The sequence below is a fragment of the Lissotriton vulgaris genome, chromosome 4_1, assembly GCF_964263255.1.
Source record: "Lissotriton vulgaris chromosome 4_1, aLisVul1.2, whole genome shotgun sequence".
NCBI lineage: Eukaryota > Metazoa > Chordata > Amphibia > Caudata > Salamandridae > Lissotriton > Lissotriton vulgaris.
This window is the reverse complement of record NC_141691.1, coordinates 1,092,419,113-1,092,446,035: the sequence shown is the minus strand read 5'-3', so window position 1 is coordinate 1,092,446,035 and position 26,923 is coordinate 1,092,419,113. Positions and strand designations below refer to the sequence as shown.

The 26,923-nt window shown below is 48.4% G+C and overlaps 1 protein-coding gene across 4 annotated transcripts in view; it reads right to left on the bottom strand.

Annotated features, from left to right (window-relative positions):
• The window catches only part of CLPTM1L (CLPTM1 like), a 2,174,700-nt gene that overhangs the window by 88,935 nt on the left and 2,058,842 nt on the right, over positions 1–26,923 (bottom strand). For 2 of the 4 annotated variants that reach the window (XM_086965311.1, XM_086965310.1), the window contains one exon: positions 19,008–19,123. The exons of the other annotated variants lie outside the window; for them this stretch is intronic. In XM_086965311.1, coding sequence (XP_086821437.1) covers positions 19,008–19,123 — 116 coding nt within the window. The remainder of the gene's footprint in view (positions 1–19,007; positions 19,124–26,923) is intronic. 4 annotated transcript variants of the gene reach the window in all.

The following is a 26,923-nucleotide window of genomic DNA, read 5'->3' as shown; positions in this document are numbered from 1 at the left end:
GATCCCGCCATGGCATTGCTGGGCTATTCCAAATCTCTCCTGCTGGCGATGCGCAGGATGGCTGACGTGGCGTTACTTACGGCCAAGCGAGCGGTAGCCATGTGCTGGATGAGAGGGCCCCTGCCGACAAAGAGGAGATGGGAGTCGGATCTGCTGTACTGCAACACACATTCGATGACTTATAGCGAACTGCTTCCCCCTAAGAGTCGCCCCAAAGATTTCTGGGGGCTGTATAGGGCCTACCTGGACGCTAGAGAGGAAACGGACCCAGGTACGGATCCTGAAGACGCAGATGACGGGGATGCTCGGGAAGGGGAGACGGAGTACCCGGAGTGCGATACCATGCCTGATTAGGGAGGCTGCTGACATCTAAGAGGGGGGTCTGTACCACAGGGAGCCCGGTGCTACACAAGGGGAGCTTGACCTGCGGGTGCTCGGGGGTATAACGCTGGGAGGGGGTGATGCGAACTGGGCAGTGGCAATACACTGGACTCGTTCCGTGGGATGGATCACTAGAACTGATATATTAGCTGCACGGACGACTTGTTCACAAGTACACACGCTGAGTACACTGGCACGCCTGGGGTGGGAGGTCTAAGGGGGGGAGAGTGGGTGTTGGGTTCTTGTGGGGGGGTTTGGTTCTTCTTGTACAGTTTTATTTTCGGCACACTGCCTCCTGGCCTACACACTCGATGGTTCCGTAGACTCTAAGCATCAATATAGACGAGGCTGCTGGGGGCGCACACATTATGGCCACGTTGTATGATATCAGGGTGTGACTGTGATGGTCACTCTTCGGCTATTAAGGTACTATGCATCTATGTGCTCAACCCTTGTCGCCGCCAGGCCTCCGGGATGCTGGCATTCAGGCTGTGTACACACTAATTGCTTTTGAAGTACTGTGATGATGTGGTCTGCTGCCGGCCTCAGGGTTGTGGGCTGTATAAGCTGTGTGCCGAGTACATATGCAATAAAGTATAAAGTTAATTAAAAAAACAAAAGCTTTAAACTCCACATCTCATCCGAAGCTGGTGGCATCCCCCAACACCTATTTCATTTGTGGCACTGCCGCCTACACGTGGCTCCCCCGCAACTGGTCTGGTATCTGCTATCTGGCCTTCCTCCTTCCACCAACGTATTCTACCCATGGAGGTTATCACCTGTCAATGAAGGGCGCTCTGCGCCGCTCACGTAGGGGCATCATATCAGCCGAGGATACAGCAGGCCAGGACACCGGGACTTCTTTAAAGGTTTCCTTCCTTTCTGGGGCCCCATGGCCAACAGTCAGGCTGTACGAGGACTGACCAGGGTGCTTGAAGCCACCATCACAGTAACAGCTGGTGCCCTCTCCAACATCACTGCAGAGCTGCAGGCGGACCGCCTCATAACGCTCCAGAACAGAATGGTCCTACATGTCATCCTTGCTGATCATGGTGGTGTGTAAATTGATCGGCTCCAGCTGCTGCGTGTACATCCCAGACACCGCACCTATAGTGTACGATGCCATCCAACTTCTGCATCGTCTTTCTTCCGAAATTCATCTGGATGAAGGCAACTGGTACCTCACAGGCTGGATCTGGGGCCTCCTTTCCCAGTGGGGGTGGAGGATCCTCATCTTCCTTGCCTTGGGAGTAACTGTCCTGGTCTCCTGCTGTTTGTGCTGTCAGTGTCTGCCAGTGCTCTGTACAATGTGTGTCCAGACCGTCAAGCCTCCACCCTCTAACATTCACAACACCAATATGAAACCGATGGCCTTATGAACATTGACATTTCTTAAAGTATTTGCCACTCAATGGCAAAAGGAGGGTCTGAGGGAAAAGTGTTCTTCTGATCAGCATCATTTGTACCGAGACTCCATTGCTTTTTCATTGCCATCTCGTGTCAAACACTTCCACACGACCCACCTGGTTGTTTCTGCTGATGCCGGAGGAAAATCTATCTAACACGACAACAGCCATCTTGTAGCCTGCATTTCTGCCCAGGAACTGTCGCACACCCAACCCCCCCTGTTCTTGCAGTTCAACAGAAAGCTATGAGACACTCACACCCTGTGTAAATGATTTGTTTTCCATCTCCTGCTCCCAGCCTGGTAAACATCCTTGACACCGTGATCAGGTTATCTGGACAATGGTCTGACTGCTGGGCCTTGATCAGGGTGATTAAACAATGACCTGAATCAGCATCATTTGTACCGAGACTCCATTGCTTTTTCATTGCCATCTCGTGTCAAACACTTCCACACGACCCACCTGGTCGTTTCTGCTGATGCCGGAGGAAAATCTATCTAACACGGCAACAGCCATCTTGTAGCCTGCATTTCTGCCCAGGAACTGTCGCATACCCAACCCCCCCTGTTCTTGCAGTTCAACAGAAAGCCATGAGACACTCACACCCTGTGTAAATGATTTGTTTTCCATCTCCTGCTCCCAGCCTGGTAAACATCCTTGACACCGTGATCAGGTTATCTGGACAATGGTCTGACTGCTGGGTCTTGATCAGGGTGATTAAACAATGACCTGAAAGACCGGGCTTTGATCAAGGTGATTAAACAAAGACCTGAAAGACTGACCCTTGATCATGCCGAGTGAACAATGATTTGTGTACCAAGCCTTGACCAGGTCACCATCTACAAACGTCATCTGGATCTGGTTATCAACTGCAAACACTGCCCTGATTGAACAATGAACTAACAGCCAAAAGACTGAGATGAAAAAGTATAAAAGGCTTGTAAGCTGCAGAGTGAAATGAAATGAAATGAAAGTAAAATTGATAAAGCGCTACAGCTGCCCTCAGGCTTCCAGGCGCTAAGACTAAAAAGAGTGCCATCAATTAAACAAAAAACTAGTTACTGAAACAAAAAAGTTTTAAGCTGCTTCCGGAAGCTGGAGAGTAAGAGCAAGAGTAAAGCAGCAGCCTCCTCTGTCTTGTTTCTGACGAGCTTGGGACTCTGTTCCATAGCCCGGGCTATTTGAATAAATCTGGGGCCCTCCTGCAGACGAAGGCTCCTGTGTCTCCTTTTACTACGTATGAAGGGTATGGAAGGCTTGGGCGGTTCCCCCGCCGCCGAGACCCAGTAAGTGGGTTAATACGGTTCTTCACCTCCTCCATAGCCACCTGTAGGGGGAGAAAGCATACCAAGGTCAGGGGAGGGATCCAGACCACTGGCATCACCCAACTCCTCTCTCCAGTCTGGCTCTTCAAGCTGGTCTGCCAGCCGGCCACCAGACCCCTCCCAGTCCTCCTCACCATCCTCTGGCTGCTACACAGGGAGAAAGGGAACGCCAGGGAAGAACAGCAGTACAAAAGTACCCCCTGGTGCAGGTACCAGCATTGGTCAATGCCGGTACTGGCATCGGTCAATGCCGGGACCGGTATCTGTCGACGCCGGTCCGGTTCTGTGTCCAAGTTGGGAGGGAGGCCGGGGTCGATGCCGGCTGGGGGCGCAACCGGCTGCAGAGGTGATGGAGGTTTCATCGGGAGGATCGGCATCTGGAAAGGTACTGGGAAGTCGACTGGTGCCGATCCGGATCCAGGCCAGCATCTCTGGTGGCCCTGTGGCGCCGGGGTCAGAACAGCCGGCATCAAATGCCTAGAGCCCCCAGCCAAGTCTGCGTGGCCTGAAAGCGCACCAGCAGAGGCGGGTTGCCCAAAAATGGAGTGGAAGGCTTCGTAAAAGGTATGAAGTTGGACAGGGGACGCTCCGCATCCCAGAAAGGGAGGGAAGCGCGGAGCCGTCTTAGCAGGATCTGAGGGCGGAGCCGGAGAATGACGACCCTTGCGTCCCACGTCTCATCGGCCAATGGGCGGGGAGATGGCAAAGAGCAATGATGCTTAGTCGCCTTCTTCTTGTGCTTCAATTTACCCGAGGAGTGTGAAAACTTCGATGACGAGTGGTGGTGGCTCCATGACCTAAAACGGGCAGGGAGCCGACTGCCAGGCCTCCAAAGCTTTTGGGACCGCTCCTGCAAACACTTCGGGTTCATGGGCCAGCAGTAGGAGCACGACTTCGGGTCACTGTCACGCTCCAGGCACCAAAGGCACACGAGGTGTGAATCCGTGACGGACATCAGTTTGCGAGGCTCGAAGCCGGTCCAACGATCGGACATCCCACGTGCTACCTCGAGTTGAAAGACTCAAAAAAAGATGTTGACAAAAGTCGAAAAAAAGTTTAGTCAAAAAATGACTGAGGGTTCAGCTCTCTTCGGAACTGCGCTGGCTGGGGTGGAAAAAGAAAAAACTGAGGTCAGAGTGCAGGGGCGGCGTCTAAGTAGATACCGCGACGTCATTCCAGCAATCACGACGCCAACGACAAGTGTGAAGTCGACTGAAGCCAACTACCAATGTGCAGGGGTACTGCGGAGAATTTTTTTCCAGATCCAGTCTTACTCCTGGGGATAATTCTAAGGTAAGGAATCTATAACTAATAGTCCTTTCAGATCCATGTTTTTTATTGAATGTATGCTCTCCTGCGCACCTCTACTTAGATCTTTGTTATTTGGGTCTGTGTCTTGAAGGGGCATCTGGGATTTCTTGCTCAGAGGGAAATTCAAAAACACATATATTTATCAGTAGGGTCGGCCTCTAGATCTGAGGGACCAATCAAGAGACAAGAGGAGGGATTCATGATAGAATCAGACCCTGTAAGGCAAGAAGAATATATAAACTACAGTCCTAGGCACTGGCAAGACGGGAACCTGGATTATTTGTGCAGGACCCGCCAAAGTTGCTGGTAGGATTTGGATAGTCTGGACTTGATAAAATGGTCTGAGTCCACAACCTACAAACTAGAGCTCAAACATCTAAAACAGAATTCAACACAAGGAGAAACTAAATTAAGTTGGCAAAGCCGCTACTTAGATCAGCTGGCATTTCTAGATTAGCCTCTTTCTCTGCATCGGCAACGTCATCAGAATAATCCAAGACACATTTTATCAGAAGAATTCAGCAAGTGACAGCTAATCAGAGAGGTGCACCAGTTCCAACATGATGTGATGGAGGATTGGATTTGGCCTAGTGGTGCAATAGCCTCTACGGAGCAGCAAAAGATTTAGTCACAGAAAGGCATTTAGTTACTGGGTGGTGAACATAGTCTCTCCGAAACTTGATTTGGGACACCACACTCATGATGGCTGTACAGTGCCTCTGATGTGAGGTGCTTCGAGATTTTATTTGAAAGTGGTCCGAACAAGTGCATATACTATGCACTACTTATCAAGCCTCTGATGCGAGGTGCTACGAGAATCCGAATGATTGGTCCAAACAAATACACAAACAATGTACTAATTATGAAGATTTTGACCTGACCAGAGTGAATACTGTACCGGTAGAAGATGCCTGCTATTTGAGGGGAATAGCCAGCTGTATTATGCCCTGAAGAAGCCCGTATTGTGGGCAAAACGCGTTGGCTGTGCCGAACTGTACATATTGATACAGAGTGAATAAAAGAAGTACAAGACTTTGAAAAGAACACAGGACCTCTCGCATCGTACTTTTCTGTTCCTTAAGATTTACATTAAGTGCATTTACTGTTGAAAATCTTGGTTACTTGCCTCTCTATTTTTGTAAATAGATTGTTTAATGAAAGGTCAATGATGGTGGCTGGACTTTAGAGGAAGGCAAAAACCAAGGATCCTAATAAGTGAATTATTGTTTACTATACACAACACACATAGTGGTGCAGCGGAGAGTTCCCTTGCTGCCATTGTCTATCCAGTTAATTAGATTGAGGTGGAAGAAGTTGTAAGCTACCTCCCAAATGTTAATAACCCCTATTCTCCTTGGTCAATAAAGGAGGCCACCGCGTCGATGAGAAAGGGCCTTAGATAGGCTATATCACCCCCTAACGTACTGCTAATACGGTGCTGACCACAGTGTTTTCCCTTAAACTGTCATTATGCATTGAAGATTAAAGTAAACTATGCCCCTGCACAGTTATGATGACTATATTCCACAACATGGCAAACACAGATTTTCTTCAGATGTTCACACTCAGATGAAAGGCATGAACCAGAAGATGCTGATTCTCCAAGGAAAAAACAAAGAAAGTATGCAAGTTAGCTACTGCAACTGCTTGTGATGATGCATATGGCTTGATATCGGAGCATTATGACATATGCTACTAAAATGGAAAAAGAAAGAGGAAAAAAACTGTAAAAAATGTAGGGACAGTGGGGGCTTGTGCCATAGTACCCAGTTTTCATTAGAAGAGAAATTTCTTTGCATGCGGACAGGTGGAAAAAAGGGTCTGTTAAGGATTCATCTTTAGTACAAGAAAACAGAGCAGAACTGTTTGCAAGTAATCATGCATTGTGAGGTACTAGCCATGCAAAGTATTACAGAACAAGTAAGTTACCTTCAGTAACACTCTTTCTGGTAGACTCCCTCTAATCGCAGACTCCTCACTTTTTGAATATTGCCCAGGCATCATACTTGATCAGGAAACATTTTCAGCAGTACTTCTGACTGCCAGTAGGTGGCTCTTTATAGTTCTACACAGAAGTCATTTCACTATGGAAATGATCTGCAGAGCCTATATAGGTGCCACTCCTGTGTGCTGATGTCAGTTGCTTTCTAGGATGTCCGCGCCACCAAGCCCCATCAGCAAATTTACCTTGAGTAATGTGCAGATTTCTAGACTTTGGATCTTATTCATGTATAGAGTCCAATTCACAGAATGGGGAAGATGGGAGGGTTGGCGAAGAATATGCAGTTAGATTGAGTCTCTAACATGTTATTTTTTTATTTCATTTAAGAAGTTATCTATAGCGCTGTCAAGACCCGAAGGTATCAGAGCGCTTTACAGTAGGAGAATAGCATATAATCAACAGAAACATGACATATGAGCGATATAACAATCAACGAGTGACAGAGTATAGAGAGGCGTAATTGTAATGCAGAACTTCTTTGGCTTCAAGATTCTTTGGGGTCGCATAGCTCTGTGGTTGCTGACTGTCCCGAGTTATCCACAACCAAGGGAACGGTTGAGGAACAGGGAATTGAGTTGACTTTTGAATTCCACAAATCTGACCTCAACTCAGAAAGGAGAAACTTAAGAGCCAAAGAAAGAAAGTGGAGAAACAACCCGACCGCCATCCTTCCCGATCAACTGAAATCAGCCCGTAGGAAGTACCACAACCACATCAAAAACAAGAAATCCAGCTTCTTCAGCGAGGCACTGAACAGTGCCAAAAACAGACCGAAGGAGCTCTATAGCATCATTAAACAACAAACCTCCAAGCCAGTGTCCTCATCTGTACAGGCGTCCAAAGAACTATGTGACAACTTTGCCCACTTCTTCAACAACAAGATCGCAAAAATCGAACTATCACTAGACATCAACAATTCACACCCCATGAAGAGCATCACGGCTGTACCTCATGCTCTCTCTCCTGGCTCTTCTCTCACCCCCTGGCTTAGCTTTCGCCCGTTCAAGAAACTGAGCTTTCGCCCGTTCAAGAAACTGAGATAATCTTGTTGATCTCCACCTCCAAACCATCAGCGCATGTCTCAGACCCCATTCCTTCCCTACTAATCAAAAAAATGAAACACGCTTTTGCACCGCTATGGGGCAAAATCATAAATAGCTCCTTAAAAAATGGAGTGGTTCCTGATTGCCTTAAAATGGGGCAAGTCACCCCCCTGCTGAAAAAACCCGGTCTAGATTCGACAGATCTGAACAATTTCAGACCTGTATCAAACCTCCCCTTGCTCTCCAAAAACACTTGAACGATGCGTACTTCATCAACTAACACAGCATCTGGACAATAACAACCTATTAGACCCCAACAGTCCGGTTGCAGAAAAGGTTGCAGCACAGAAACAGCGATTCTGAACATCATGGATGATATACATGGATCACTAAACTCTGACAAATGCTGCCTCCTCATTCTCCTTGACCTCTCGGCAGCATTGATAAGGTGGACCACAAACTCATCATCAGGGCTCTTCAAGAAAGAGCTGGTCTCGGCGAGGTAGTTCTCAAATGGTTTTCTTCCTTTATTCATAATCGCACGCAAAAAATCAAAATCAGGAACTTCACCTCCGAAACCCAGCAAGTCAACAAGGGCGTCCCCCAAGGATCGGTGCTCTCTCCACAACTCTTTAACATCTATATAGAACCGCTCTCCAAACTACTCAGAAAAGCCAACATCCGCTTTCACCTCTACGTGGACGATACGCAGATCTATCTGGAAACTACCTCTCTCAAAGACATCCAAAGACTAAATGTTGTCCTGAAAGATGTTCAAGAATGGCTGACAAACAACCACCAGAAACTAAATCCAGACAAGACCGAGACACTCCTCATCTCGAACAAGGAGGATAACCCACAAATCACGGAATGGCTAAAGGCTATCGATGCGCTCAAAGGAAATCTTACTCTAGCAGACTCCGTCAAATCTCTAGGCATCACCTTAGACCCAAAACTGAACATGATGAAACACATTAGGAACTCGGCCAAAAGTGCATTCCTTAACCTTAGACTTCTGAACAAAATCAAACCCTACATTCCAACCAAGGATCTCAAACTGGCCACACAATCTCTGGTACTGTCAAGACTGGACTTTGGGAAAGCAGTCCTAACAGGAATTCCTAAATCACACCTGGCACCGATCAAAACAACATTACATGCCGCAGCCAGAATGATCGCCGGCATCAAAAAATCTGATCATATCTCCCCTGCACTCAAAGAACTCAAATGGCTTCCAGTAGAAATGCGAAGTAACTTCAGAACGGCCTGCCTAACCCACAAAGCCCTCCATACAGACAAACCTGAATACCTGGCAAAAAAACTTTAAAAAAGCAGGCCAATCCAGGAATCTGATAAGCTCTAACTACCTCCTACTCATCCCACCTAAAACTAGAAGGAAAAGAACAGCGGATTGCTCTTTCACGGGAAACGCCCCCAAAATTTGGAATTCCACCCCCCGCACGACTTGTACCACCGATTTACTCGCCTTTTGAATAGATACTAAAGCAGCACCTATTTGGAGTGTTCTGTGAACGGACTCAAACCAACAAGTCCTGCAGGACCGAGTAGGGGAAATGCCCCTCTCCAGAAACATGGCTGTCCAGAAACTAGTGCTTCATGAACGTGTGAAGCAAGTGCCCATGTAGCTGCCTGGCAGATGTCAAGGACTAGAACTTCGACGGCCAACGCAGTTGTAGCAGCTTTGGCCCTGATAGAATGAGCTTGCAGCCCTTCTAGGGGCTGCATTTCTGCCAAAGTGTAGCAGATCACAATACAGCAGGAGATGGTCCTTTTTGAACAGCCTTCCCTTTTTTCACTCCAATGAATCCTACAAAGAGCTGATTGTCTATCCAGTGTTCTGTGACACGATTGATATAAACGTGCATCGCTCTTTTGTGGTCCAATTAATTGAGTCGCTCCTCCTTGAAAGGGTACTGAAGAGCAAAGAATGCTGGTAAGGTGATATTTTGAACAACGTGGAACAACATAACTTTCAGCAAGAAGACAGCTTGCGTGGGCAGAACCAATTCGCGTGGAAAGAAGGTGGTGGATTGCGGGTTGACAAAGTTTGAAGCCCACTCATTTACCGTGCCGGTGTTACAGTGACAGGGAATACTGTCATGAGAGTTAGAATCCGCAAGAACAGCTGTGAAGCGGCTCACAGGGAGTGCATATCAAATTTGTCAGGACCAAGTTAACGGGGGCCGTGGCATGACAAAGGGAGAAGGAAGAAATAGATGTTGTAGGCCTTTCAGAAAGAAAGTGCACCAGCAACTGTGAACAGGCCAAAAGATACCCTTAAACTGTGCCCAGGAGAGATATAGAACAATGACAGACAACTTTTTCCGGAGAGGGTCAAATCTGGCATTTGCCGCACCAAACTACAAATTTGTCACAACAGGTGAACATTGTCTTAGTCGAGGGGTGCCTGGCTGCCAAGATCTCATCAACCACCTCCGGGGAAAGGGCGAAGGTGTTCAGCTCTTTAGCCGTGACTGCTAAATCTCCATACATTAAGTTGGAGATAGCCAAAACGCAGGTGCAGAACGCTGCTCCTTTGCTGTGAAAGCAGATCCTCCCAGAAGGGCAGCCTGATCGGAGGTAAGATCCTGAGGATCTCATGATCTGACCCAAGAGTTCCGAATACCAAACTGTCCATGCCCAATCTAGTGCCATTAGGATGACTTTGGCCTGGTCATTCCTGATCTTCTTCAGAACAAGGGGCAGAAGAGGTATTGGCAGGAAGGCATTCAGAAGTCCCAAGTTTCACCTTAGGCAGAAAGAGTTTTCTAGTAAGAGGCGCTTTGGAAACTCCAACATGCAGAAGTGTGAACATTGAACTTGCTCAGCAGTGCCAAATGGATTGAGCAATGGCTCTCCCCATTCGTGGAAGAGACCTTGTACCACCTCCAGGTGCAACTGTCACTAGTGAGATGGTAGAAATTTGCAACTGAGCTTGTCTGCCCTATCATTGCAAGATCCTGCAAGGTGGCTCTCCTGCAGTAAAATTCCTTGTTGATCAAGTCATTTGCAGAGGCAGAGTGCCTCCTGGCCCAGGGTCAATGACCCCAACTACCCTGTTTGCAATGGTGTTGTCCGTGAGCGCCTACACTAGTCTCCCTTTGATGGAAGGAAGGAAGGCTTTCAAGCAGATGGCCCTCAGATCCAGAAGGTTGATATGGACCCTACCTACACTAAGTGTTTCCTACTAAACCTCTCTAGGAGTTGTAGTCAGGGTGTGCTAGGCCCTTTGGTCTACAACAACTAAGTTCAGTAGAACTTAAGTATTCTAAGTCTTGTTATATGTACCTATGGTACCTGATGTGATCTTTCAAACGATATCTCAAAGATTACAATTGGTAAAACAACAGCACGCTCAAATCCCAACCGCTGCACATCAATGTGAGAAGTTGGCCTGATATGTGATGTCCACTATTCTAGTGGGCACCCTGTATCAGTCCAAACAACCCTTATGGTGATGGTTGTAAAGTCAACCTTATAGACCAGCTATCCTAGTGGTAGCATGGACAAAGCAGTCTTAGGCTAAACTCAAGAGGGCATGTGAAGCCAGCTGTTTTACCATATGTAACTCCTTTAATACCAAATGAAAGGACACCACACAGGTTATATATATAAAATATATATGTATTTATTACTAAATTAATCCTCTGAACTCTTTATGAGGTCAGAGACACAAGCACATAACAAAATACTTAATCATCATACAATAAGTTGCACAAAATACAGTAATGCCCTAGGGGTACTTCGAACCATATTCTAAAATAGTGGTATAAGAACCACGTCACGAACAAAGGATAAGCCTAGGGCCTGGAGAATCGCTGAGGCTACGCAGTACTACCAAAGGATAGGGAACAGGAGGCCCACGGGATGCGCGAGCAGTGGCTTTACACACACGTGAGTTACCATAGAGTTAGAATGGGAACGAAATAATTGGAAACTAGTTCTTTTAGGTCCCTTCCGGATGGACAAGGAGAAAGCTACTTGAAAGTTAGACACTAAAATAGTAAATACCCACAGGAGCACCGAAGAACTCGCGTTACCTCACCCACAGGAAGCGGGTGCATAGGTGTCAAAGTGTGTCGGGTTTCGTCGCTGAATCCTATGGAGCCTTGAAGAAAGATGCTGCAGGCGACCAGGAGGGAAGTATCCGGTTGGATCCAAGGGCGGATCGAGGATGAAGAGTACCTGAAAGCAGAGGGGACAGAGTCTGGGTCACTAGCCAGTGACCAGGAAGGAACCAGGCGATGTCGCGAAGCAATCAGGTGATGTCGTGAAGCTTGTCTCTGCAGCCACGTGGACCAGGAGGTGTCGACGACAACCAGGAGCTGGATACGGACTGTCCCGCGAAGGCTCTCGCTGTCGGCGGTCTCGGCTTCCGGATTGGAGTCAACAAGCCTGGGCAAAGGCAACCTATGCAGGAATCGAAGATGGCTTAAGGATCAGACCAGAAAGGTCTGATGGGCTTCTCCTTTTCAGGGAAGCAGGGGCCAGTCTGGAGCAACCAGACCAGCGGTGTAAATTCAAAGGATCGTAGTCACAGAGGCCACTAGCCAACGGGCAAGTGACCGGACAGACGCGTCGAGCAGGAAAATGCAGAAAGGCCCCACGCAGAACTCGTGGAGTGTGGAGGGCTGATCTTCAGTGCAGTTGGTGCTCGGGGCTGGGGCTTCTCAATCCCCAATGCACAACTTCATGGGTGCCTCAGAAGTTGCATGGAAAGCAATTCGCTGGCTTTCCAAGATGGCCGGTCCCATGTCTCTCGTCGCCTCCACGGGTCTCAGCTCTGCTGTGACTGTGAATCGGGCTGTTGGAAGTCTGGAAGTCCGGGTCTTGTCAGGCTCTGTGCTCGGGCGGGAGCGCCGACAAAGCAAACCGTTGATCGCTTGATGGTGCCTGCTTGCACAGGGTGGTCACTCCTTGACCACAAGGGAGATTCTTCAGTCCTCTATCTTCAAGTAGAACGTCGTCAGTATAAATCTAAAGTCTTGGGACACAGCTCCTACCTATATACTAAATTTAGGGGCTGGATTACCTGCTAGGTCCCTCCTATGGGTGGGACCAGGGAAGGTGGAGGTTACACCCCTTTCCCTTTGTCCAGTTTTGCGCCAGAGCTGGGGCTGGAGTGCCCCAGCACCAGTTTGAACCGGACTATGCATGGGACACCTTGTGTGCCCCAGGCAGTGTCTCATTTCATTCAGCCCTCCCTGCCCCAATACACTATGGCCTGTCTGGGGTGGTGCTAGCACCTCCCAAGACAGGAAACCTATTGTCCAAGCCTCCCTCGCTGGAAGGACTCCCAGCAGCAGGAGGTCAGACTTGTGTCTGTGGCAGCAGCATCCATTTTGTGATGATGAGGCTCTGGTTAACTTTAACCGGGATTAGTAGGAACAACATGTCTTCTCCCTCTATGGATGGATGGGTTTTTATATAGCACAATATCACCGCCAGGTCTCAAAGCGCTTTGCATTGGGAACCCATCCTGGTTTTTCCCTGTGAGATAGCCCCTACTTGGTATCCCCAAGGCGAAAGCCAGGCATCCCGCCGCAGGGGGCCGTTGTGGAGATTAAGCAAGCTATTGCCCAGAGTTGCAGAGTGTGAACCTGTGATTCGAGTAGGCACCGAAGCGAGAATTACCGAGTCCGTGGACATTTTGGGCTCAAGACCCTGCTGCGTCAGGAATTGAACCCTGGTCCCAGGCCTGATCTCAGCGTCCGGGTCTGCCTCCTCTAACCAGTGAGCCACACTTCTCCACTCCTCTAGAAGGGTGGAATGCTACCCCGTCACCAGAACTGGCGAGGGGGTAGTATTCCAAAGCGTATGACACCTTACACGACATGTTTTGATAAAGCCAAACCAAAGTAAGCATTTACCCGCGAGGGTCATAATGCACTTAAGAGTATATGGTATGGCTATATCCTAGAACAGCTATAAGGACATGGTTCCGAAAGCTGCAGACAGGCTCAGCTCATGCTAGAGCCTCATCTCACATAAAACCAAGCACTCTGCCTCCAGGATTGTTAAGGCCTGCCTTATAGGTGTATATGTGTCTAGTCTAGATATAAGGTTAGATATAGGAATACTATATCTAAGCAAGGGGTGATTACAAGACCTTGCTCCAGCTGAGTGATCAGCCAGTTGTGTCAATGTGAATGGCCAGCCAGGGGTGGCATAATACATGCTGCAGCCCCTGGTAGGCCTTGGATGCACCTATGCCCTGGGTACCTAAGGTACACTATACAGGGGCTCATAAGGTGACCCAATATCCAATTGGAGATGTACCTAAAGTACTTGGAGTCCATTTTACAGTGAGAGCAGATAGCCTGGGGCCCTGATTAGCAGGATCCCAGGCCAACTAATTCGAAAGCCAGCTAAACACAAGGCAAAAAATCTGGGGTAACCCTAGTCAGGTATCCACCTTCCTACACCATCAGTCCCACCAGCCTTAGTCAACATCACAGAAATCCAGGACAGAGGCTGAAAGAGCGGATTCATTGCCTGAAAGTCCTGGACACTCTTTTCGAGGGGAAAAGACACAAACCCAGACCGTCTCCACAAAAGCTCCAATGAATGGCAGCACCTGAGGAGTCGGGCGTGACTTCGGCATGTTGACAATGAACCCCAAAGATGGCAGGAGGTATGACACAGTCTAGAGGTGGTTGACGACTGCCTGGGGCGAGCCTGCCTTCAACAGCAAGTGTTCAAAGTAGTGGAAGACTGGGACTCCTGACCTCCGAAGATGTGCTGCCACCACAGCCTTTACTTTCATGAACACCCAAAGGGCACTGTGGAGCCCAAAGGGAAGCATAGCAAACTGAAAATGCTCCTGTCCCACCACGAACCGCAGACAGTGCCTGGGGGTCTGCAGGATGGGTATGTGGAAATAAGCGTCCTGAATATTCAATACCACCATCCAGTCTCCAGTGTTGAGGTCAGACAAGACCTGAGCCAGGGTGAGCACCTGGAATTTGCCCTTCCAGAAGAAGGCATTGAGAGAATCTATAAAATAGGACGAAGGAATCCATCAGGAAGTAGCAGGAGTAACAACCATAACCCACGTCTGATGCTGGCACTCTCTTGATAACCGCTTTGGACAAAAGGGCTGCACTGCCTATGGTTATATGGACAGATGGTCCTCTGTCAGTCGTACTTAGGATGGTGGTAGGTACGGCAAAAAAGAAAGAATTAGTAGGGTCTACCTCTTCTGTACAATTTGCACGATCCACCTATCTGATATTATAGTCTGCAACCTGGTAAGAACCGTTGCATCCTGCTGCCAACTGGGTGGCTGTGCTCCTCTAAGGGCGCGCTAAAGGGGCTTCGCAGGTGGGGCAGCAGGGGGTTGGGCCAGGGGTTCAGTGGGCTGACTGTAGGTGAGTCGGTGCCATGGCCTTGGACACAAAAAGGCTTTCTACCTTACTGAGGTTGAAGCTGGCTGCCTGTAAGGGGTACCTCTGCCAAAACCACAAACGGAGCGAAAAAATGGATGGGGTAGGCATGGCGAAGAAGACCGACCAAGGAGCGTACTGTGGTGCTGCTCTATTTAAAGTGATCAAGAGTGAAGTCTGACTTGTCCCAAAAAGACTGGTTGGATCAAAGTACGTCCTTGATTGATAATTGGACATTGCCCCAAAAAATCGTTGATCTCTGCAATGCAATGGCATCAAATAGCAACACTAGAGCTAATTGTTTGCCAAATGGAGAGCGTGGTGTCTAGCCGGCAGCAGGTCGCAATGTCAGTATATAGGACAAAGGTCTTCCAGTATACCAGGGAGGATTTGAACAACCGAATCCCTGAGGACATGGGAATATCAACACAGCATGCAAATAGCATTAACGGACTGGAGAACCAAATCGGTAGAGGAGAATACCCTTTTGCTGAAGGTCTCCACTTTCATGGACAGTGCTAGGCTTCGTTAGAGTAGGGGAAGCTTGCACCACAAAGCTCTTAGAGGAAGGGTGCTGAGATGAAAATGCATGATCACCTGGGGCAGGGCAGTGGCGTTGCGCAGTTCAGCGATTCACTGCAGGGGTATAGAACAAGGTTTGGCCTAGGCCCCTAAGAGGGTGTCAGCAAATGCCTCATCAAAAGGCAACGGGGGCTCAGTATTGTTCTTCCCAAGCTGGGGGACCTTCTGTTAGGACTTTAGATTTGAACTCCGTGGTTGGGAGCAGGAGGCCAAGAACTTAAGCCGCCCTCCGCATGACCATGGAAAAGGAGGCTTTTCCTTAGTGGCAGGACTAGGGGGGTGACAGGAGACTGGAATCAGGAGAGGTATCAAGGCCACTGGCATCCTGGAAGGACATCTTACCAGTTTTCTTGTGGTCGAGTTGGCCAATTCAATCACCCGCATTGTTGTCATTACCGGAATCTGTCCCAAAGAAGAAATGTAATGCGTAAGACAGGCCTTGTGGAGGAGGGTCACTAAGCAGGTCCGCGGCAGAAGATTGCAGCTCAGCACAAACAGAGCGCAACCTCAGATGAGGTTGTAGCACTGCTGACTCGGAGTCGAACAGTACAATGAGCACCTCTTAACCGACATTAATGGAGTCTGCATCGGTGTTAATGTTCCAGGAACCAGCATGGGTCAAGGAGCTGGAAGAAGAGCCGGTACAGACACGGTGAAGGCCTGGCAATGTGTTCAGAGGCTCCAATTACCACCTATGGGTGAACGCATTGGCGGTATCCCAGTTTGGGGGGGAGGAGGGCTTTCGATTGCTTGGGGCAAACAGGTACACCAGAGGGCATTGGAAGTGATCCGAAAGTTGAAGCATAGACTCATGGAATGCTTCGATCTGTCTTTGTGTCGCAGACAGTCCCAGAAACTCTGCTTGTGCCGGGACAAGTTGCAGGATGGGCTCAGATGATGATTGACTTCGGGAGCAAGACTTAGAGGCATGGCAATGGCATTGGTGCCTTGTCAGGAGTACAAGAGTGTTTAGGAAGGTGGATACCTGACTATGGTTACCCCAGATTTTTTGCCTAGTGTTTAGCTGGTTTTCGACTTAGTTGGCCTGGGATCCTGATAATCAGGGCCCCAGGCTATCTGCTCTCACTGTAAAATGGACTCCATGTACTTTAGGTACATCTCCAATTGGGAATTGGGTCACCTTATGAACCCCTGTATAGTGTACTATAGGTACCCAGGGCATAGGTGCATCCAAGGCCTACCAGGGGCTGCAGCATATCTTTTGCCACCCCTGGCTGGCCATCCAAACTGACACAACTGGCTGATCACTCAGCTGGGGCAAGGTCGTGTAATCACCCCTTGCTTAGGTATAGTATTCCTATACCTAACCTTATATCTAGACACATATACACCTATAATTCACTCCTATGGCAGGCCATAACAATCCTGGATTGCTTTCCGTGCAACTTCTGAGGCACCCTCGAAGTTGTGCATTGGGGATCGAGAAGCCCCAGCCCCGAGCACCAACTGCACCGAAGATCAGCCCTCCACACTCCACGAGTTCTGCGTGGGGCCCTTCTGCATTTTCCTGCTCGACGCGTCTGTCCGGTCACTTGCCCGTTGGCTAGTAGCCTCTGTGACGACGAAACCTTGGATCTACACCGCTGGTCTGGTTGCTCCAGACTGGCCCTTGCTTCCCTGAAAAGGAGAAGCCCATCAGACCTTGCTGGTCTGATCAAGAAGCCATCTTCGATTCCTGCGTGGGTTGCCGTTGCCAAGGCTTGTTGACTCCAATCTGGAAGCCGACACCGCCGACAGCGAGAGCCTTCGTTGGACAGTCCGTATCCAGCGCCTGGTATTCGTCGACACCTCCTGGTCCACGTGGCTGCAGAGACAAGCTTCGCGACATCGCCTGGTTCCTTCCTGGTCACTGGCTAGTGACCCAGACTCTGTCCCCTCTGCTTTCAGGTACTCTTCATCCTCGATCCGCCCTTGGATCCAACCGGACACTTATCTCCTGGTCGCCTGCAGCATCTTTCTTCAAGGCTCCATAGGATTCAGCAATGAAACCCGAAACACTTTGACACCTATGCACCTGCTTCCTGTGGGTGAGGTAACGCGAGTACTTCGGTGCTCCTGTGGGTATTTACTATCCTAGTGTCTAACTTTCAAGTAGCGTTCTCCTTGTCCATCCGGAAGTGACCTAAAATAACTAGTTTCCAATTCTTTCGTTCCCATTCTAACTCTATGGTAACTCGCGTGTGTGTGTGTAAAGGCACGGCACACGCATCTTGTGGGCCTCCTGCTCCCTATCCTTTGGTAGTACAGCGTAGCTCCAGCGATTCCCCAGGCCCTAGGCCTGTCCTTTGTTTGTGATGTTGTTCTTATACCACTATTTTAGTATATGGTTTGAAGTGCCCCTAGGGCATTACTGTATATTGTGCAACTTACTGTATGATAATTAAGTCTCTTGTTATGTGCTTTGTCCTCTTACCTCATAAAGAGTTCAGAGGGGTTGTTTAGAAATAAATACATATATATTTTATATATAACCTGTGTGGTGTCCTTTCATTTGGTATTAAAGGGATTGCATATGGTAAAACAGCTGGCCTTACATGCCCTCTTGAGTTTAGCCTAAGACTGCTTTGTCCATGCTACCACTAGGATAGCTGGTCTATAAGGTTGACTTTACAACCATCACCATAAGGGTTGTTTGGACTGGTGCAAGGTGCTCACTAGAATAGTGAATATCATATACCAGGCCAACTTCTCACAGAGTGGAAGGAAGGGCAGAGTCTCACTTGGATTTTTTATGTTTTTCCTTCGACTTACCCAAAGATTTCAAGTGCGATGACGGACGACCTTGAGATAGACTACTGCTACTTGTAGACAGTGGACAGGACCAAGACCAACCCTTGGGATGGACTAATCGCAACATGGTGTCTTTCGACGCTTGGAGAAGACTTTGTGGACTTGCATGGACTTCAGGTTTACCGATGAACAGTCACCCTGGGATTCAAGTTGTGACTCGACCCTAGGCACCATGGGTAAACTTGATAAGGATCTGTTACAGATAGGTAAACTTGATGAGGATCTGTTACAGATAGCCCTTAAAGGGTTTGAATCCTGCCATCTTGGGAAGTTACATTTCACTTGCACACTGTAAAATTTAGGAGAAAATCAGTCTCAAAGTGACAAACAGTAGCTCCAGATCTGTGGCTGGTGTATAGGAAAGAAAGGAACTAACGTCAGTGGACAGGAGTGGGAGCTACATAAGCGCAGGATGTCATTTCCGGAGCAAAACAGAGTTGGTGTGGATCCACGTGGTGTCAACTAACACCATGCAGAGGTACTGCTAACCATTATTTCATGTTATCTGTTGACTGCCTTGTTCATCTGCTATGGTTTTTTATCATCCTCCGTGTATTTAGCCACAAGTGCTTTAAGACTCCATTGGTGATACCACAGAGTTTTACAAAAACTATAATAAATAACTTAACACCAAGAACCATGACAATTGAAGAAGTGGAAGGAAGATTGGAACTATTTTACAAAAAAATATAAACTATTACAATATCCCTGAAGGAAGAAGCAAAATAAAATACACTTACCATCTTTGGTAAAGGTATATCAGGAAAACAACATCATCCCGAAAGCATGCCAGTCTATGGGATGTTGGCATTGTGATAATGAATGCAAAAATATCATCAATGAAAGTATTGAAAGCCTACAAAAACATAGAATATAAGCAATACAAACACGTTTCAGTCTTGTGAGAGAATAAGCACACAACAAATGTTTACGCAACTTTAATTTATCAAACAAAATTAACATGTTTGAGTTACTTTAGAATACTTTTTTTTCTGGTTTTATATATTCAGTCCTGAGATGCAAACATAGTTACTGGTGTGTTTAAAAGAATATCAAATTATTTGTTTAAAACTCATTGTAGCAGTAACTGAAGAAGGTACATTGAGAACATACACTCAACAGAGACAAACAGATGCCAAAATACAACCTGGAGAAAATTGATTCCTGATTCAAGGGAATGGCCACATTAACTCATCATCTCTTGAAAAAGCACCAAAGTATTAGTCTTACATGAATATATATATATATATATATCCGCCATTGAAAAGAGTATGCTTCCCCTTAATTCTTTCACCTGGCTCAGGTGCTCAACTGTTAATGTTATAACCCCAATTCTGGAACATTTATTATTAACATATTATCAAAATTGCATGTGGTATTGCACGCTGTAAATCAGATGTCTCAGACTTATCTTCCTAACCGTACCCCAACTGTACCCCCATGGCGTGTCTCTATGTGGGTTACCTGCCCAGTTGACTGCTGGGTCATCTATTGTTATCATTGAAGGTCGCTACCATATGCTCAAGGGTTGTACCCCCGGCTCGGAGGGTGTAGTTAATACGGGGTCGCTTCGCTCAGTAGGCCCAACGTAGGGAGATCAGTCAGCCCCATTTTGGCCTCCTTCCTCTAGTTCACTTCAATCTGCAGCCTTTGGATTTTTAAGTAATTCAAGCAAATTTGTCCAAGCTCTAGCTACTTCCAACGATTTCTCACCTCCTGTTCTTTTAGCTATTCTCATTTCTGGTTTCAGATTCAGCCCATTTAAGGAACACCTTTTTCCACCTAGCGAAACTAGGACCAATTCTCAATTTCCAGTGACTGGTAATGTCTCTCTTAGCTAAAATTAACCCAAGGTCTTGGAACTTACTTGTTACCTTGTTTTTAGCAGTGTGGGGAAACCAGTGCAACAGCCAGTATTCCGGAGTGTTCCCTATTTCTTTCTCTGTCACTTCCGCCAGTAATAAGATTACCTCCTCCCAGAATTCCTCTATTTTCGGGCAGCTCCAGAGCATATGCAAAAAATCAGCTCCTATTGTATGACATCATGGGCAGGCTGCGGTTTGCATATTGAAATATTTATTGAGTTTGTCTGGGGTAAGGTAGGCTCTATGTAGCACATAAAAGTTGATCAACTTGAACCATGCGTTTCGGGTACTCTTCCACGCCCTCTCCACCAGTATCCCCCATTCTTTATCTGCTATAGGCTTACTCAGGTCTGCTTCCCATGGTCTATGGATTTTGGTCAGGGGAGGAAGTGCTGTGTAGGTAAGTCGCCTGTACAGACATGTGACTGCTTTAAAAGTGCCCGCCGCAGTAACCAAATATTGACATCCCAACAAAATACCCAGCTCAGCCAGCCCCTTACTCCAATGTTTCCTCACAGCTGCCGTAAGGGCTGTTTGCAATAAAAAGTCTCCCCCCGGCAGATCGTGACACTCCCTGAGGTCGATGAATGGGATCAGCATGCCTTCCTCGTAAAGGTCCCCTAACGTAGATATACCCAGATCTGCCCATGCACTCAACCTACGCCAGTCACCGCCATGGGGGAGTGCCTCACACATAAGCAAGGGGATTTCCGGCGCATATGGGAGTTTGACCCTGGCCCTTTGCAGACTTCTATTCCAACATTTACGCGCTGCACTAAGGTCCCTAGGAAGGTCCTCTGCACGGCAAGTAAGTCTCAAAAGTATGCACAATAGGAGCAGCAAGTCTGGGTCCTCACCTCTCTCTTCCACTGGCCCTCTAAGTTAATCCACCAGCCTCTCTGTGAGCCATTGTATGCAGCTATGTAGTAGTTTTCGAAGTCAGGTACCCTTAAGCCTCCCTTCTTTTCTAGGCCTCATGAGTGTGTTAAGTGCTACCAATCGCCTGCCAGGTCCCCATATGAACGCCGTTACCAGTGATTTCAGTTGGGTGAACATTCGGCTCGGGTTCCAAACCGGGAGAATTCCATAGTAAAAGTTACATGTAACTCCCCGCAGAGCCCGCCCAATATTCCCTTCCGAGAGATCCTCAGGAGAGTGATAAATCTGGGTGCCCAGTTAGGCCAAGGAGTGGGGTTGCCACTTTACCCCTTCTGTCACAATGGGGACAGCTACATCCGCCCTTACCAGGAACAGGGATGATTTTGCCCAGTTCACTTTTAGGCCCACTACTTGCCCCAATCCATGAAGGAGGTCCTTTACTCCTCTACGTGCGTCACAATCATCCACCAGAAACAGCAGCAGATCGTCAGCATAGAGCGCGATATGGTGAATCTAACCGGCTACCTCCAGACCTGGGAAATGTTGTCACGTGCGAGCTCTAGCCGAGAGCGGCTCCATGGCCAAGGCAAACAGCAGAGGCGACAAAGGGTACCTCTGCCGCATGCCCCTTTCTATTTTACAACGTTCAGAAATCAGTCTGTCCGTCTTGACACGGGCCGTCGATTCCACGTTTAATAAATCCCGGACCTAACCCAAACTTCCTCATCACCACGAAGAGGTAGGCCCATTCAAGGCTATCAAAGGCCTTTTCAATATCTACTGCAAAGACGGTCTCACCATTCTCGCAGTCAGATCTTGCCGCTAGGATCCGAAGGAGTCACCAAATGTTTAATGCAGTGTTTCTGGTGGGAATAAAGCCCGCCTGATCCTGATGGATTAGGGTTGACATATGGGGGAGAAGCAGACTCACCAGTATCCGACTCAAGATGTTGTAGTCCAGATTTAGCATAGATAATTGCTGTGTCCCATGCTGGTTTCCCCGGTTTTAGTAAGGGAATAATCACCGCCTCCCTCGTCGTGGAAGGGAGGTGCCTCTCTGGCAGCGCTTGGTTATAGAGCTCCACTAACCTAGGAGCATGTAGATCAATATAGGTCAAGTACCTGGTGTCTTATTGCTGGACACGGCTTTTATAGCCCATGTCACCTCACTTAGCCCAATGTCTGCTCCCAGTTGTTTCGCTATTTTTTCCGACACCACTGGTAAGTCCACGGCATCAACAAAGTTAGCCAGGTCATCAAGAGTGGGTGACTGTTTGCTCTTATATAACACTTCGTAAAATTCAAAGAACCTATTATTGATGTCCTGCTGGCGGTATATGGGTTCCTCTCCTTGCCCCTTTAGTTCTAGTATCACTGATTCCCGTCGAGCCGGGTTGGCCAGCCAGGCCTGCAGGCCTCCAGATTTATCCCGTTCAGCATGGGCTCTGGCTATATCGTTTTTATAGTCAAAACAACAAAGTCGCTCCACTTGGGCAGCCACCTCCTCCCTAGCCGCTAGAAGTTCCTCCTGCTTGGCTCTTTGTCCCGGCCGTTCCCTCTCCAACTCCCAGAACCTGTGTTCCCACCAATATCGTGTCCTGTAACAATGTCTTTTGCACTCCCACACATTCAGAGATACACTGCCCCGAATAACTGACTTAAAGGCATCCCACTCCATTCATTTCATTTAGAGGTTGCTTAGTTGGCATTCCCTGCAAAATACTTCTTAATAGCAGTACCCTCAGCCGTTTTGTAAACCTGATCTTCCAAAGCCTCTGGTTTCAAGTACCAGGTCGGTATTCTAGGGCGCTCACGAGACCATGTTAAGCCTAGTAATAATGGGTTATGATCTGACATTGCTCTAGTGAGGTACTAGGAAGTCTGTACATTTTCATGAATGTCTGGGGAGCACAGGAAAGAGTCCAGTTTAACATGGAGTTGATGTAGGGAAGAAAAAAAGGAATAGTCCCTATCAGGTGTTGAGCTCTCCAGGAATCTATCAAACCCCACTGCAATTGCCAAGTAAGGCGTGCTGCTGCTAATCTATGTGTAGGTGTGTCCGGAAGTGGCGAATGCGACCATTATAGGCCAACATCAGCAGCACAATTAAAATCCCCACCTAGGAGTACTGGGCCCGTCAGTACCGTGGCAAGTGTCCCAGATAGCTGGGCCAATAACGCTGGCTGATCCGTACTCGGGCCATAGAGGTTGCCTAGGGCTACATCCCTACCATCTAATTTACCTGTGACTACAATGTATCTGCCCTCTGGGTCAATCAGTTGGTTCATACATTGGAAGGGCACTCCTGTTCTGACCCAAATCAGGACCCCCGAGCGAAAGTTGAATAGTTAGTAAAAATCACCTGACTTCTACATCTGCGCTGGAGTGTGTCCCCCTCTTTGGCCATGATATGAGTTTCTTGGAGCAATGCAATCTGGACTCCCCTCCTTATTAGAAAAGCATGCATCTTATGATTTCGAGACTGTGTGTGCATTCCCTGTAACATTCCAAGAGATACATTTAAGGTCTAAGGGAGGTACTATTGATGCAGGAGAAACATCTGTTCTAAGACTACACTGATTATGACACGCCTGGCCCCAACATTTCCCCAACCCCTAAAAAGTGCAATGAAAAAAAAACCCAACTCCCCCACCCCAGGACTGGTGTAACCAAGTGATTTCCCATCCAAACTCAGAGTAATCTCCCAAACTGTGTTCTATCTAGTGATGGGGCTGTGAAGCGCAAGCAAGGGCTCTCAGAGCTCCACCAATATCCCCTTTAGCAGTGGTCCAAAACATTATCTTCCACAGGATCCAGGAGGACTTCAAGTCCTTGGCAATTGGGAGATCAACACCATGTCCTTCACCCAAGTAAGTATAGACCTCACAGTAGCACTGTTAAATAGCCATATCAACCCCCCAGACTGTTCAGATCAGTCAATATTGTCCTATGTTTGAGGCGTGACTTGTGGCAGTTCTTCATCTGAGTTTTCATTAGAACTAGCAGCCACCGACCTGTCTGACTTATCTGCGTCCAGACCAGACTTATTCGAGCCAGGGCTGGAGTCCCCTCTGGTGAGTTACGCCGCCGCGTGCAATGCCTTACGCCTTTCATTCCTGGCTTCTGTGGATGATGGAGCACACACCGCAAGCGCGTTCTTTCCTGCTGACTGTTGTGATCTTTCCGGTGAAGCAGCACCATGAATCTGCGTCCGCCGCTTGTCCAGCCAGTCCCACATGTCCTGCGGGGAGGAGAAAAATTGCACTTCCTCCTGGTCGGCCACTCTCAGCCGTGCCGGAAATTACATGGCATAAGGTATCTGGAGTTGTCTCCGTTTCTTCTTCACCCCTAAACATGAGGCCCTCTGTTGCTGTACTTCATTCGTGAAATCTGGGAAGATCATTATTTCACTGTTGGCAATCTGCAGTTCTTGTTTTTGAGAGGCCTTAAGGAGTACATGGTCACAATCACGAAAATGCAGCAGCCTTGCCACTATGGGTCAGGGAGGTGCCCCCGGCTGAGGTGGTCGGGCTGGGACCTTGTGGGCTCGTTCCAGCACATAAAAGGGGGAGAGCCCCTCTGGAGCAATTTCAGTTTTAAGCCAGCCCTCAAGGAAGCCCACCATGTCTGTTCTCTCCGATTTTTCCGGCATTCCAATAAACCTGATATTGTTCCTGCGCGATCTTCCTTCGGTGTCCTACGCTCGCGCCTCCTCCTCTTTGAGTCGGTCTTTGACTGTGGTGAGTGCCTTCTGGAGCAACTCCACTTTCTCCGGTACCTCCGCGAGCTCCTCTTCTGAGGCCATCCGCGTTCTTTGAGTTTGCGATGGCTGTCTTTTAATAAACACACATCTGTCCCAATCAAGTCGATTTTCACCTCCAGGGCCTTCCTGGAGGCCGTGATAGCCTGCATGATGTCTGTCAGGGTGGTGGTGGCGCCACCCTTCCCCTTCCCTGACTTTACCTACTCTTCTTCATCATTCATCTGGGGCCCTGGACCCCCGGTGTTGAGGACGCTATATCCCCTTCTCTTGGATGACTTCCCCATCACTCCTTGTAGGTTTCCACTGATGCGCTATTGTGCAATCCTCTTTGCGCAGCACTGCGAGTGCAGGCTGGGCGCACAGAGCTCTCAGGTGGGGGCCTCCAGGGCTCGAGTCGGGGTACCACGCAGGTGGACGGCGTCCCCCCACTTATTTTAATTTATTATACCAGGTGGACGCCGTCCCCCCTGCAAATATGCCCTTGCTAAGGAATCGTGTATTCTTGCCGTTAACTGCATGCAAAAACACAACAAATATAAAGACGGAGAGGGAACGCCCCGCGGTCCCACCACTGACTGTTCCCGATAGAAGCTGTAGTTACAAGCACAGTAAGCACATGGGAAGCTATCCACAAAAAAACGCTACATCCCCTCCCCACCCTCCGCCTGGGAAGGGCTCTTTGAACAGCCTACAGGTACGGCTTTTTACGTATTTATCTAACTCACTAATGTGACGGGCGTAGGTGAAGTATGTAATGCCATGTTATCAGATGTATATAGGACTGCTCAAATAACATTGCAAGAGTTGATCCTACACCCTGCAAAAAACCCTTGGGTCCACAGTGCTAGGCTGCCTGTGAAATTACAGAAACATCTTTTGTTTTTTATTCTTTTTCAAAATACATTTTCAAATAAAGGCTCTCTTTCTTCAACATATATGTACTGCACTATAGGACTAATTTACATAGATGTGTTTTGGAAGTGCAGATATGTATGAAAGGAGTGCTCTAATTTTTATCTTTCGTGACGTCACTTCCGGCTGTGACGTCACGACATGCCTTTGAGCATCCCCCCACTTCTATGTTTTTACCTTTCGTGACGTCACTTCCTGTCGTGACGTCACTTCCTGTATTTGAGCGTCCCCCCACTTCTTTATTTAGGACTTGTGCCCTGGGGACCTCCCTCCAACACCCTCTTTGGTTGTGACTGCGGTCACCTTCACAGAGGTCTTGGTGGTGTGGTCAGGCTTCAGCCTCTTCAGTGGCCCAGTATCCCCAGATTATGAGGCCTGTCATAGAGTGTCCCAGTCCCAGGAATTAGGGAGCTTAATTGCAGGCCAGTTTCAGTGTCTTAGCTCTCCCCCTCACTAAATACTGTACTGATGCAGGCGTCCGGTCTCCCACCGGCCAGACAACAACTTTCCAAAATAGCCTTAGGTCCGGGAAAGAGCTATCCAGGCCTCCCATGCGGTCACCCGCAACAGAATCCGTAACATAGGCTCACATAAGCCCAGAGCTCTCACCCCTGATCACCGCTGGTGGGCTCCAGCGCAGATCAGGCACTCACGCAGCTATCCAGGCTCTCTGCACCTCAGCCACTGTCTCATGCAGTATGGCGATGCCAGGGGAGGGATGGAGGGGCGCCACTCAGTGTTCTCCGCACGTGCTCCATCGCATCCGAAGTCCCCACAGGGCAAACCGGGGTTGGTTTCTTCACTGGTTGCGAGCACCGCCGCCCTCCATTCGCGGGGCTCACTTACCAGAATCCCTCAGCGAGATGCCGTTCCAAGAATCTGCAGCGCTCGTCCAGTGCCTTCCACCCATGACGTCTCGTCAGCGTTATCGCCAGTGCGCGCAGGACTTCCGTTTCATCTCGCTGATCTCTCTGCCTCAGCTTGCAGCGACTGCAGCGCTGAACTCAGCTAGGCGTTCCCAGTCGCTTATGCCCTTCTCGGTGCACCGTGGGTTAAGCTCACCGCACTGCTTCGGCCGCCATCTTGCTTCCCACCGGAGCGTTCGCCCCCAGCTTTTAGTTCGGCTATTCCGCCACGAATCCGGCTCTTGAAACTACGGTGTTGCGATCAATACACACTATGGTCACTCTCCCAACCAGGTGCTCCAGGATAGGGTAGGGGCTCAGGATCAGTGTTT